General features: G+C 49.9%; 1 protein-coding gene across 1 annotated transcript in view; it reads right to left on the reverse strand.

Annotated features, from left to right (window-relative positions):
• Positions 1-206: 206 nt before the first annotated feature.
• Positions 207-13,190, reverse strand: part of LOC128722127 (heparan-sulfate 6-O-sulfotransferase 1) — a 31,180-nt gene continuing 18,196 nt past the window's right edge. The window contains exons 4-5 of the mRNA XM_053815960.1: positions 2,131-2,530; positions 207-345 (exon numbers count right to left, since the gene is read on the reverse strand). Coding sequence (XP_053671935.1) covers positions 207-345; positions 2,131-2,530 — 539 coding nt within the window. The remainder of the gene's footprint in view (positions 346-2,130; positions 2,531-13,190) is intronic.

Raw genomic sequence — 13,190 nt, forward strand, 5'->3', positions numbered from 1 at the left:
CTGTGGTTTCCGCCGCTACACCTAGACGCCGGCGATGTGGCGCGTTGGTTCGATGGTCCGATGACCGGCAAGGGTCCACCGTTGCTGGCGGAACGCCACCGGCGAGCCGTGGCCGCCGGATCTTTTGGATGGTGGCGAGCTGTGGCGCGGTCACGACGCACGGGTGTCATCATCGATGGCGCCGAGCGGGCCCGCGGAGGCCGATATCAGTGATGCTCGTTGCTTGGCATGTCGTCGATGTTGCTGTCCCAGTTGAACTCTGTCACGCCGTTCCGCACGCCTAGGTTGCCCAGGTGCGCAAATCGTACCTCGAAATCGTTATCTTTGGCTTTGAGTCGCTCGAATCTGTGGAAAGTAAACAGAAGTGAGACCATTAATTAAACACAAAATTCCAACATTTGTCCTGCCAACTTTATGCACGATCGTTCTGCGTAAAGTCTAAGTAAACTTCAAGCGGCTTACATTCATTAAACTGCACAGACTATGCGTCATTCATTTGGCATTTGTTAAAGTAAGTCCAATGAACTTACAATTGCTCATTAGCACTACTAAGAAAATGTCCTATTTATGTTTCTCGAACATTCATTTAACACCAATACTGCTATCTTGACACCAATCCAGCCTCTGCTAAATGCATAATCGTTTCACAAAAAATGTCCTCATCTACTGCGCCAAAGCTAACGTTACGAAAATATGGCAGTTATTTCGGTAAAAGTAGCCAACAAATGCGATGGTCAGTTAATTCTTCGCCAGCTCAAAATAGCATAAAGCAGAGCGTTTGCCCGTCAGTTACACCAACCACCACCAATCGCTAACATTCCAACGCTGCACCATGAACCATGTACGATAGACCTCGCTCTACGCTACGGCACAGATTTTCCAGTAAAGCGTGCTGCTTACGACCAACAGCGAAACTCCGCAACACTGCCAGCCAACTTCATCGTGGCGTGTTGCAGTGCCATAACAGTTGGTTGGGTTTTTATTGCGCCAATCGTGGTGTACCACGCGCGTCACGTCAAGTCAATGCTTGCAGTCACCATACGCATTCCGGCAAGTAACGGCTCGCCCTAGACCACCGATGGGGTGAGATGCACGTTCAGGACACCTTCCGTCAAGCGTCAGGAAGGAAACGTCAACTATCCGCGAAAAGATTGTGTTTCCGGCGTGGGGTGAACATCTCGCCACCTCGGGCAGGGATTTATGTCACTACTAGGCGAAGCAGCATAGAATGGGTTGTGTCACAAAAGGGCCGGTTCATGTCTTCGGCTGTCTGTTAGCTTCTCGGGCACGATTTATGGTGCACTGCATGTGACGGGCCCCCCCCAAACATGGCGCGTCTTATCTGTAGCCATTTATCACACTTGAAGAAGTGCAGTAAAGATCATGTTTTCGGCAGGGCTGCACAGCGATAGCTCTAACTGGCGCTCGTGGCGATGGATCTTTCACACGAACCGGTGAACGGCTGGAAAGTTGCAAGTCGAACTGACGAAATGTGCACCCTACGGTTTGTACTACCCAAGGCGATAAGTGTAGAACATGTTGCCTAGATAAAACTGCTCGCAAACAGAGCCCACAGCACCAGACCCGTCGAGGCAGGTGAAGTGAAAATGCAATTGTAAAAACAGATTGCATGTCAGAGCGGTATTAGGCGAAGCAGTAGCAATTTTTCCACCGCGTCTCCAGCCCATCTAATCGTCTCCTTCTTTCGGCTCAAGGCGGCACTTTCAATTAATAACTGTTCCGCCCGCTAGAGGCTTCCAGGCGCGGTAGCTTCTGCCATCCTTATCCACGTGCCATCAGACCGACGTTCCCTGAAATGCTTTTTTAAACGACTTTGCTCATCGCCTCGAGACAGACTCGTGGAGAATCAGCGAAAACACCAAGCCGGCGGGTACCGGAAGAACTACAAACTGTTAAACGAAAGCATATCAACGAATGGGCCGACCCTATCAACGGAAAACCCAACGAATGTGGTCCTTCGGTGGTCCGGAAAATGAAACCCACCGGTGGGAGGAGTTCGTGTGGTCTCGATAATAGCGCTTCGAACCGAAACAACCGGAAGTGGCTACTTGTCGCACGCTAGGAAATTGGCCCCCCGAACGGCCTCGGACGCGAGTTCGTTGGACGTACCTTTGGAACATTAGCTTCTTCGCGAACGCGTACAGCTCGAGGTCGAGCGCGTTCAGGTGGTCGATGCGGCCACGTTGGGTCGGTGTCAGACTGTTCATCGTCACCGTCGATACGGTGGTGTTGTGCTGCTCGAACGGAATCGCGAACCGCAGGTTAAACGTCTCCTCGAATATGTACTGTGAGATCTTTTGGTACTCGGTCAACCCGAAGTAGGACATGGCGGCTAGATTGCGCTTGGCGCTGGCCAGCATGATGCGGTCTCGCTCGGCGGACGGCATGTACGTCTTGTTGTAGCAACCGACCAGGGCCAGATCGGCAAGCATGCGCGTTTGCCGGTTCGCGGCCAGGTTGCTCTCACATCCGGCGAACTCGTCCAGCGCCACGCCATTCCAGTTGGCACCTGTGAATTTGAGAGAGCATAAGAGAACGGATGAGTTGGGGTGTACAAGCGGTTTCAAAATGCTGTAACAATTCAACAAATTGAGCAAGTGTCGGGACGGAATCCACCACTAGCTAGCCCTTGCCCTACTTTTACACCACGATAATGTATTTGTGTTTGACAGACATCCATAATGTATAAACAACTCGTTGATACCTCTGCGAGTCGAAGGCTTCAGGACAAGTAAGCGTGACTGAGAGCAAGTTGAAAGCCAAACATCTTCCCAATGTTAACACCGACCAGCCAAAGCCAAACCACAGAGAGTGAGAGTTGTTATTTCACATGGGAACCTGCCTTGCACAACAAAAACCCACCACATGCACACATACACGTGCACAGTTACAACAATATTTGATCACATTTGGTGTGTTGAGGCAGCCGTCGCTCCGATGGTGCCATCTTGCATGCTGCACGTGATAAACGCAAAGATCAATTCCTTGTTCCACGCACTGCTGCCCCTTTTGGATCAAACTTGGATTAGATAATCAAATAAAGCGGCCCTTTTTTTCCATTCGCTACGTTGCGTGTGCTCTCCAGCCTTGGGCATCGGAGGACGAAACCGAACGCGGGAGGAACAGCAAAAAAAAAACATAAAACACAACTCAAAAATTGAGGCTCATATTTTGCGAGAAATCATCAAACTCGTCGTACCCGTGAATTCGCTTCCGCCAAACGCGAGAACAATCGGGTGGAATTGAATTTACTTAACACCAAAGATGACTGCTTCCATCCGCGGTTCAAACACTTCCCCTCGACTGGCGCTTCAATTTGCACAAATTTGCACAAATTAATGCTGATTCGATTCAATAACTGTTGGGCGGGTTCGATTCGCGAGCCGTGCGTAACGAAGATTGTTTGCCCGTGACATCCCGTGTCACCTACCACGCATGTCAGGACATGATACCCGCCGTCGAGGCGATTGAATTAGTGATCGAAAATGTCAATTTATGTTCGCAAAATGTTTGTGAGAGTGTGTTTTTGATGCGTTAGCATGTTTCTTAGAAGATCATTCACCGGCATGAATAGACGCACTTGATGAGTTTCGTGCGAATGTGTCCTTCGTGTCCTCAAGAGCACATTTTGGAGTTTGCACTCGTGTCTTTCAGGTTTTCCACCTGAAGACATTGCCAATTGAAATGGCATTGGAAAATGGATAAAATTAATTCCCAATTCACCCCAGCCCAACTCCCAATCGACCTGTCGTAGATCGAACTTGTCAAATCAGCAGCGGAGCATATCATCCTGCGTTCCATTGCAAGTTACACGGAGACGCGCGAAGACACAAATCAATCACCCGTTGAGTAATTGCGCGATCGCGCGAATGCATCGTCGCCTGATGATAATGCCGAGCAGCACAATGTTTGCATCTAGGAGAGTAAATATTGATTACGAGACATTCACACCTCGCCCTCAGCGCTTGTTCGCTCGATCATCGATCGTTAGCGATGCTGATAGGACGCGAGCTCCGTTCGTTTGTTGCTATTTGATACGGTAAGTGAGCTCACGGCCCATCGGCAATGGCCCTTCGGCCCGGAATCATGTGGCACTTTGCAGGGAACGGCGAAAATGCGCCACGATGGATTGATTATCTTAATGTGCTCCCTCGTTGTCGGCGCTCGTTCGAACGCATTGTTCGAAGGGCAACGATGTTCGCTCATTCACCCGCCCCAACGCACGCTCTGGGCACGTGTTTACCCGCGGTCTTGTGGTGGACGAAAGATATGCCGCAGACGATGTCGCGAGGGAAAACAAAAACCTGATAGTAACCGCCAACCACGACGACGCCGATGTCACTGTCCCCGCGTGGGCTCCAAAGATGGGCTTGTAATGGAGCATTTTTATGAAAAGCAGTTAGCCTTAAATTGCAACAATACAACCCCGGCATGCCGGCGTTCCGTACGTCCTCTCCAGAGTCCCCTGGAGGGAGCAAGTCTGCGCAACCCAGCTGGTGGTGGGTTGTGTCTCGGGTGAGAAACCTCTTTGCTAAAAACCCACGGCAGCAGCCTCCCGCCGAGGACTCGGAGGTCGAAGGGATGTCTCGCAGGGCCTCGCGACCAATTCGGATCGGAACGCCGCCGGTGTCGTATGCAAATTTACAACCGTTGATATTACTTTTCACCACGACCCCCCTAACAGACGCGCGGCCCAAACGCCGACCACGTCAATAAAAGGAGCAAGGCGAGGACCTCGCCACGCGGATACGAAACGCGCAAACGATGGCGGATGATGATGGTGGCGCCGGCTGGCTGTACGGTTCTTTGTGCCATATAAGACCAAACGGATACGCCCCATTCCCACCCCAAGATGCTGTGTGTGTTTGTACTCGGGGCGCGCATTTTATTTGTCCTATACGACACGCTTTGTCGCCCCTGGGTACCGCGAAACTCGCTGCCATTGCGAGGACCCGGAGAAAAACAATTATTCCCACCGAACGGTTCCAACCCGGGGCAACGAAAATCTCGCCCTTAGCGGAGAAGGTCGCTTTGGTCGGCTGGGAAATAGGCAACGCGAAAAGAACATCCTGAGAAGGACCACCACCATCGGGGGCTTTTCTCGCTCGTCAAACGCGTCCTGGGCCCTGCCGTGTCAGCTTTTCCACGGAACGAAGTAATGAATGCGAAATACGAGAAGGAAATGGAAATTACACGAAACTTTTTCACTCTCCTCCACCGTCGGCCCGAGCCGACTGGCGGCTGTGACTCTCGTGCAACCAAACAAATGCTGCTCTGCTGGCTGCTGGCGCGCGGTAAAAAGGGCGCACCGAAGCATAGCCGAACCGGTGGACGAGAAAATATATATTATTTTCACGCCGGACGAGCTGGCCGGGACACGGACACAGCTGGCTGTTCGCAAAAGTGACCGAGAAACGCGCGCTCGGATAAAAATATAAACGTTCACCGTGTCCGCGTGTCCGGAGACCGACTCCCACCGGAGTCCGGTGCTCATCAGCCCGGTAAAAGGATCAAATTTTATCTCATTCACGCGCCGCCAGACGACGTTCGATGAAGAACAGCCCGAAATTGTCCTGCACACTGCCAGGACACTCGACCACATTAGCGGACGAGCGATTTTAGGAAATAATCTCGCACCAATGGGGGCATTTGCTCGCGTTGTCACAGAGACGGCACTATAAGCAAGCATCGTTCGCTGTCGCCTCCATCTTAAGGCATGTGGTTTGGGAGCTTCTTCTTCTTCTTCTTCTGCTACTTGTGCACGAAATAAGCTTTCACCAAACAAACGAACGCAACTCAAACAGTGAAATGCTCGCCAATGCTCGTAAAATTTTCCAAAACGCAAGACCCACCCGAGTTATGCTGGGGCTGCCAGTTTTCCAAAGCATTTTCCCCGTTCTGCTACTCTGGCGAACATCGTCGGTGATGCTTTGCGTTCTATACTCGTCCTTCCGCCCGACACCAGTCAAGCATGGTTAACGAACAATTCTTTAAGCACCGAATTTTCATCACATTGTAATGCTTTGAACTGGAGCTTTTGCGTCCCGTCACAAACTTGCCGATCGATGGCGAAGGCGAAAACGAAGAAGAAACACACACACACACACGTGGAAAACGAAGAGGACGGAAAATGAAGACTAGGAACAGGAAAACCCCCATCTCGCCTGCGTTCATTTTCCAAGCCGTCGACCAGCGAGCAGAGAAGGGACGCCGTTCGTTAGCTCGATGACGATGGAGTTCATGATGTGCGCTGCTCGGGAGGCTCTTTAAATCAAAATCCCAATTCTCCATTTCTTGGCCGGTTGTTGGCTGGTAGAACGTTAGCACGAAACACCGGCTGGCGAGAGGAGGGACACATCATTTGAGGAACCAGAAGAAAGGCGCAAGCGGGCACACCACGAACGAGCCTTTTCCCTTTCGGACGAAAAAGTTCCTTCGAACAAGCTGCGCGAGCTCCCCAAAGGGACATTCCGGGGGGAAACAGTGGATTGCGGCAGTCGGCTTCACGAAGGAAGGACACGAAGGAGTGAAGTCACACGCACACACCCACCCACAGACACATACACTCACCTAAAAAGCTAAGGCACAACCAAATCAACCCCCGGCGTGTGCGAACACACCCGTGCACGATTATTTTCTTATGCAAATAGATGCATGTTAGGGAAGATTAAAAACTTGGCCATGAATTATTCATTTCCCGTCCCTTCGGGAAGGAGCGTAGGATTTTTTGCTCCCACCCACATCAGCGCAGTTTCCACCGCCTTTTGGGAGGCCGGAGTCGCGGCCAGAAAAAGCGACATTGACCGCAAAACGGATCCCCGGGACAGCACGGAGTTGACAGATCTAGCCATCACGATCCGGCGAAGGTCGGTTTCATCACCGGATCGGGCGCCGGCGCGATCGTTTTGTGAAGAAGGATTGAATATTCGGGGGCGTGAGCTTACGCGTCCTTCACAGCTGGGTGGGTAAATGCTGCCCATCCTTCCGGCTTTATGAGCCGATCACTCTTCGGGCTTCAAACTGGGCTTATTTTGCTTCATTTTTACTTTCTTTTTCTTCCCTCACGACGCTCATGTCTGCATGAGTGCGCGATATGCAAAATGAAAATGATATCGTATTCCATTTTCATGAGCCTCACCCGCCCAGAAACACCCACCCACCGGCGAGAGTCCTTTTGTCAAACCACTCTGACTCAGAAAAGGTCTGTCTTCGCGCACAAAACTAAGCGCGATGGAGCTGCAAAGTTTATCACATGCCGTGCGAACGATGGTTGGATGGAAATTTTGGGAAAAACGGAAAGGGAAAAAAAGCTGAGAAGCAAACACGTTCCTAAGTATGCGCGCACGTTGAAAAAATATAGCGGAAGTTTTTATCCAATTAAAAATAATGAGCAATGGTGTCGAATCGTGAAGGAAGATCGCTTTCATTGCTGCAAGAAACGAGAGATGTAACGCAAGTACATCGCATTCGTTTGGTGCTGCTGTGCGGTTACAGAAGAAGATGTTTCTCAAACAATTATTCATACTCCAAAACCTCTTCAGGGTTCGGTTGAACCATGAACGAATCCTGCAATACGTCGTACGGAACGCCATAACGAGTAAACAATCGATTGCGTTAAGGGAAAAATATTAGGCAGCAACCAAGAGCTCTACTAAAACGGTGAGATTCCTTATTTGAGCTCAGTGCAAAATAGGATTGTTGCAAAATTTAAACGAGTCCATTTAGAAAACCAAAATCAAAGCACATCCATTTTAAAACGACCCATGCCATTCGGAGTTACCTGCCCGAAAACAGCCCCATTCACATCCATACTTTGCTATTGCTAGATCCAAATTGTGCATCCATTCTAGACCCATTTATGTATGAAACAAACCGTATAAGGTGAATGGTCGTACCGAGCATTCGAGATAAATCACGAGCCCAAACCCGGCATCCCCGATGACAATCATTCCTTACACCTTGCAAACGGTAACCCGAAATTCAACTCTACCTTTAAGGCCCGTAATTCAACGGAATGAAATGCAATCAATCCTGCAGGACCTACACGAGGGCAAAGGCCAAATGAAATTCGGCCCACTCGTCCGGCCGCGGTCCAACAAACGACACGTTGGCAAACTAATCCACCTAATCCGGAACGATTGGGTCAAATTATTCCCGGGATTTATCCTCAATCGTCCTTCCGGTCGTCCGGGTCCGACAACAGCACAAGCTCTGGTTCCACTTGCCCGATTCAAAGGGCAAAACGCAGCAAGCTCCGAGAAAGCCCCGAGGGTAAACGGAAAATAATCCGGCTGTCAACAATTGGGAATTCAAATGCGGAGTGTGTCACATGCGAAGAAAATAGTGCACACGCCGTCCTCCTTCACCATTCCATGCGTTCCAGGATTCTGGGGGCTCGCAAATCGATCCTGCTCGTGCGTTGTGGCGATCGCAAGCACAAGCAGCACAAATTTCATTTCCCACTATCATCGGACACCATCTGAGTGCTTGCGGGTTTGGCAAGAGTGATAACCAACCGTCGTTGGAGGTTAGAAACGACTTACGAGGAAGCCCAGGCTTCCGACCAAATTGCTGCCCTTACGAAGGAAAGCAGCACACGTGAACAAACGAACGAAAGAAGAAAGAAAAAAATACACCACAATGAAAACGAAAATCACCCCCGTGTCCGGTTTGGTGGATAAATTTATGTCCGCTTTCGCGCGAACGCCGCACAACTGGCCGCTAGGAGGTTAGCCAACGAGCGAGCGTATCTATTTTATGTCCCGCACCGATGTGCCGGAAAAGTGGTGAAAATTTGCTCCCCCAAGATGGACGAACACGAACCAACACCGGAGCGTGGCGGGCAATCGTTGAAGCTGCAGTAAAACCGCAATCATTTCTTCTTCCGCCGCCATCGTTCAATCTACGCCAATGGCTCAGCTCCCTTAGAAGACATCGGATCGAAAGCGGATAGCGGCGCCCACGAGCCGGGTGATAAGAAGATAAAATAGAAAAAAAAAACCCCCTCGATACGGGTTACGGGGAAATTGCTGCCCTCCGGTTCCGGGCGTGGAATCGTCTGACTATCGGAAAGGAAAGCCTTTGCTAAAGGGCCTTGCCGATTTGCTTCGGCATAGTAAGCGAACAACCGAAGCTAGCGAAAACCCACATGCCCAACTACGTGTGGCGTGCTTGTGATCGTTCTTCTTTCGATGCCCGTTCCGATGGAACCGGAAGAACCGTCCCCCTAGCGTTAAGAGAGTTTTCGTGTAGAGCAGAGTTTGAATATTCTATCTACAACCGGTGCTGCGGCAGCTTGACATTTTATGCTTTGGAAATTTTCTCTGCAACGTTTTTTTTTTTTGCTTTCTTTTTCAACCTTTTCTTGGCTCCATTGCGCGAATCCAAATCCACACCCACGCGGTCACATGGGCCGAAAATTCGGTTCCATGAAAAGCGTGAAAGGGATAGATGAGCCCAAATTTTCCGACTTCACCAACGCGCAAGATGGGAAGCGAAAATGAACGCCCAGAAGAAGGAGCAATGCAAACAACGAACGGATTCGAGTCTTCTTTGTGATTTTTTTTCTCTTTTCGCTCGCTTTTCCCTTGCAACCATCGATTGGGGGCACATCAAAAAGCGAACCGCTTCCGAAATGTGAGCCGCGAGAGATCCAAACAACAGCAAAAAAATCAGCTCCCCAACCATACGAATAAGCAGCAATAAAAGAATGTGACCCGGGAAAAGCGATGGCAACCGACTGAAGCGTACGAGAGAAAAAAATGTCCTTTTCAAGCACAAACACACACGCACACGCGAGCAGTGGGAGCCCTCTTTGAGCGCAACCAAACGGAATATAAATCCGCTTCATCGAACAAACGCGTGGCCGGGCATCTTGAGCTGATCAGGGCGACGCGTACGCAAACTGTCCTTTACCCGGTGGGCACGGAAAGTCCCATTTTGGTTCCGGGATGCGGCAACAAATGGATGCGCACTCATCTCGCTGCCCCGGGGAGCAACCAGGGGGTGGCTGCTCGATTTGATGGAACGGCGGGTGAATTCCCAAGAGTGTCCTTTTGCCGGTGCCGGGGCTTGCCGAAAAAGCTCACATCTCGCCGGTTCAAGCATTGTCGTGTTTTTTTTTGTCGCTCAGGCAGGCGCGCTCGCCTGAACCGAGCATATAAATCTTTCAAGTGTGCTTACATTTACTTCAACGCTGAGTAGCTGCGGAGCGACGCATCGAACCCGTCCAGGAATCGCGTGGAAACGGGGACACAAAAGCGATGAATGCACGGTATGGAGGGAGAAATAATGTAAGAGCATTCCCATAAGCGAATATCTTTATTTTGCTCCAACCGATGAGAGAAACCGAAGGATGTGGGATCAGAACGTGAACGATCCGGGACCATATCCTGACGGAAGATTCGTCCGGGTTTCTGCACCACCCGCTGATGGAGACGTCGTTGTGGAGTAGCGAAAACAAGAAATAAAACCTATGACTGAGGAATCAGACCAAAGGCAGTTAGCTTTCTGTTTGGCGTAGCAAATACGTAAGCTTCGGAAGCGAGCGTGTGCCCCAAAAGAGCAGAACACGAAACACACTGAAACCGGATGGGACGATCCTCGGTGTTGCTGGATTACGTGCGCACAAGGGTGGCGCTTCGAAAGCCACCGGAAGTACACAATCTACCCTGCGCACGGATGAACACAAACGCACCGGAATGGATCGACCAACGGACTCCACCATTCTGTGGTTGAAAATCGCAACCAACGGCAGCTCGTAACGATTGTGAATTTTCTCTGCTTTATTTTCACTCGCCGGGCCGCCGGGTCGGAATTTAAATTATCCTGTTTCCGCTTCCGGGGGGCCCCACCCGGGGCGATGATGTTTGTGTGTGTGTGTGTGTGCAAGAAGAAAAAAAAGGAAATAAATGAGCCAAAAACAAGCCTCTCATCACTTTCGCAGTCCCCCGTCGGGAGACACAATTTGGTGAAATTAAACGAATTGCTATTTCCGGCCCCTGTATTTATGCAACTTTTCGTCCTTCCCACGTAGAACGGATACGACTAAGCCAAAAGCCGTCCCCCCTTCTTAGCCAGTCAATTCTTACAAAGGTTCTGATAGCGACTGAGAAAGATGGAAGGGCGAATTGAAACCTACAGGTTGGACGTCCTTTAAAAAAACATACTTTTCTTTGACTTGACGGGAGATTAAGAAATTGGACCACGATTGAGCTGAATGGTTCGCGGATGGGTTAGGGAAAAATCCGGAAAACTGTAAAAAAAAACGACCCCACCGAATGACAACTCTCGGATGCCTTATTCCGTCGTCGTCGTCGTCGTCGTGGTCCCTTCCGGCGACAAACGGGCGCGGTCGTATAAAATCCCAACGAGAGTTGGCACGACCCTCCTCCTTGGGTCGATTTTCCGACCGTAAGCCAAATAATAATAAGAAGCAGAATGGGCCAAAATGGGACAAGTTGCCTCAAAGCGACACACGATCAGCAGCAGGATGTCGTCGGCGGTGAAGACCGAAAATTCAAATTATCTTATCCTTTCAATGATTAATCTTTTGTCGATGGGATTCGTATTTTTTTTTGTTTTTGTTCTGCTTCATCTCCCTGTCGGCATTCGAAACGCTGACATTCCACGACAGTAAGCGATTGGCCTTAACTGAGGTGGCATTTCGCTTGGATGAACGGAAAAATTGTACGGAAAGGTAGGGAAATGGAAAATGACTTGATGATGAATGCAATTTCTTTACAATTCAGAACAGTGGGGCGGAATCGCTTAAATCAATAAGCGCTCGTGATTGGCTTTAGTTAGCACACGGTGGTCACGGCAGTCAGTGGAACGCAAACCGAGCAGGAAAAAAATAATCTTGAACAATGGCGGTATTGCAACCATTATGTGTGTTGTTGTGTGTTTCTGCTTACGATGCCGTTCCACGGATCGGCGGTGCAGCAATCGTTTCATTACAAGAGCAGTTCGGCCCTTTACGAGAGCCACTCAAAATGGAATAGTTCCTTTGGCTTACAAACAATCCATCCTGTGCACTTCCGGGACACAGGTGGGTGGTGCGCTTCAATTCACCCTTCGCTGTCGGAAGCAAACGTTGATGACGATGGTTGACTATTTTCTACCAATAAAAAGTCCGCCCACAATCACCATGCGCCTTTCCAAACCTTTACCGGAAAAAGCAGAATATATAGCGAGAATAAAAAAACCGAGGAAGAGAGAGAGAGAGAGAAAGTAAAAAATATTTTCCCGATTACGCTACTTGGCATTGGACAGGAACGGTGGGACCCAGTTTTCCCAGACCCTTCCAAGGTCGAGCAAACGAGCGCGGCGCGATGATTGTTGGAAAATGTTGGCGAAAAGCAAAAGCAACCCCATCACAAACGCTCGTGCCTTTTCGCATTCTCCTGTTCGTCCTTTTTGATTACCTGCTGGCTTTTTTCGATTTTGTTCACTTCAGAACACTAACGATTCCTCCACGAAGGATTCATCCGGCAGGACGGCCCCACCCGAGCGCCGAACAGTTGAACTTCATTATCCCGGGAAAAATCCAACCCCCGGAAATAGGGCGCAGACTCTGCGCCTGTCTGGTTTGGTGGTGGCAACCCTCCCGAGGGGTGATCGCGGATGAATTTTTAGCAATCCAGCGACCTGTCGCCGACCTGCCACCGGAAAAGCGCTTTTCACCGCGGCGATACGCTTCATTGATTATGATGAAGGAACACAATTTCGTGCCCCAATTCCCCACAACACATTCCCAACAGACCAGGCGCCACGGCGACAGCAATCGGGTCGGTAAAGAAATCGGATTCGACGGTACCGTGCCGCAACCGGAAATTCAAATACGCGATAGAACACCCAAGGTGCTAGCGACGTTTGTGTTCTACTGTACGAGTGATTGAGCTGAAGCAATTTCACAAATGGTTGAAGGCTCGAGAGCGGAGTTTATTATCGACAAATGGAGGCGATTGCTGGGGTCCTATGGGTGGCTGAACCCCCAAAGGAAGGCATCTAGAAAATTAATGAGAAAATTATCAACACTCTTCGAACCCCAGTTCGTACTAATGCCATGCAAATTTGTCCAATTAGAAAATAGGCTTCGAGAGGTGCTATTAAAATGATGGCGCACGATATGGCAATAATCGATTGTATAAAGGGTAACGGAATCGAAA

This window comes from Anopheles nili, chromosome 2, assembly GCF_943737925.1.
Source record: "Anopheles nili chromosome 2, idAnoNiliSN_F5_01, whole genome shotgun sequence".
In the NCBI taxonomy this organism is placed as follows: domain Eukaryota; kingdom Metazoa; phylum Arthropoda; class Insecta; order Diptera; family Culicidae; genus Anopheles; species Anopheles nili.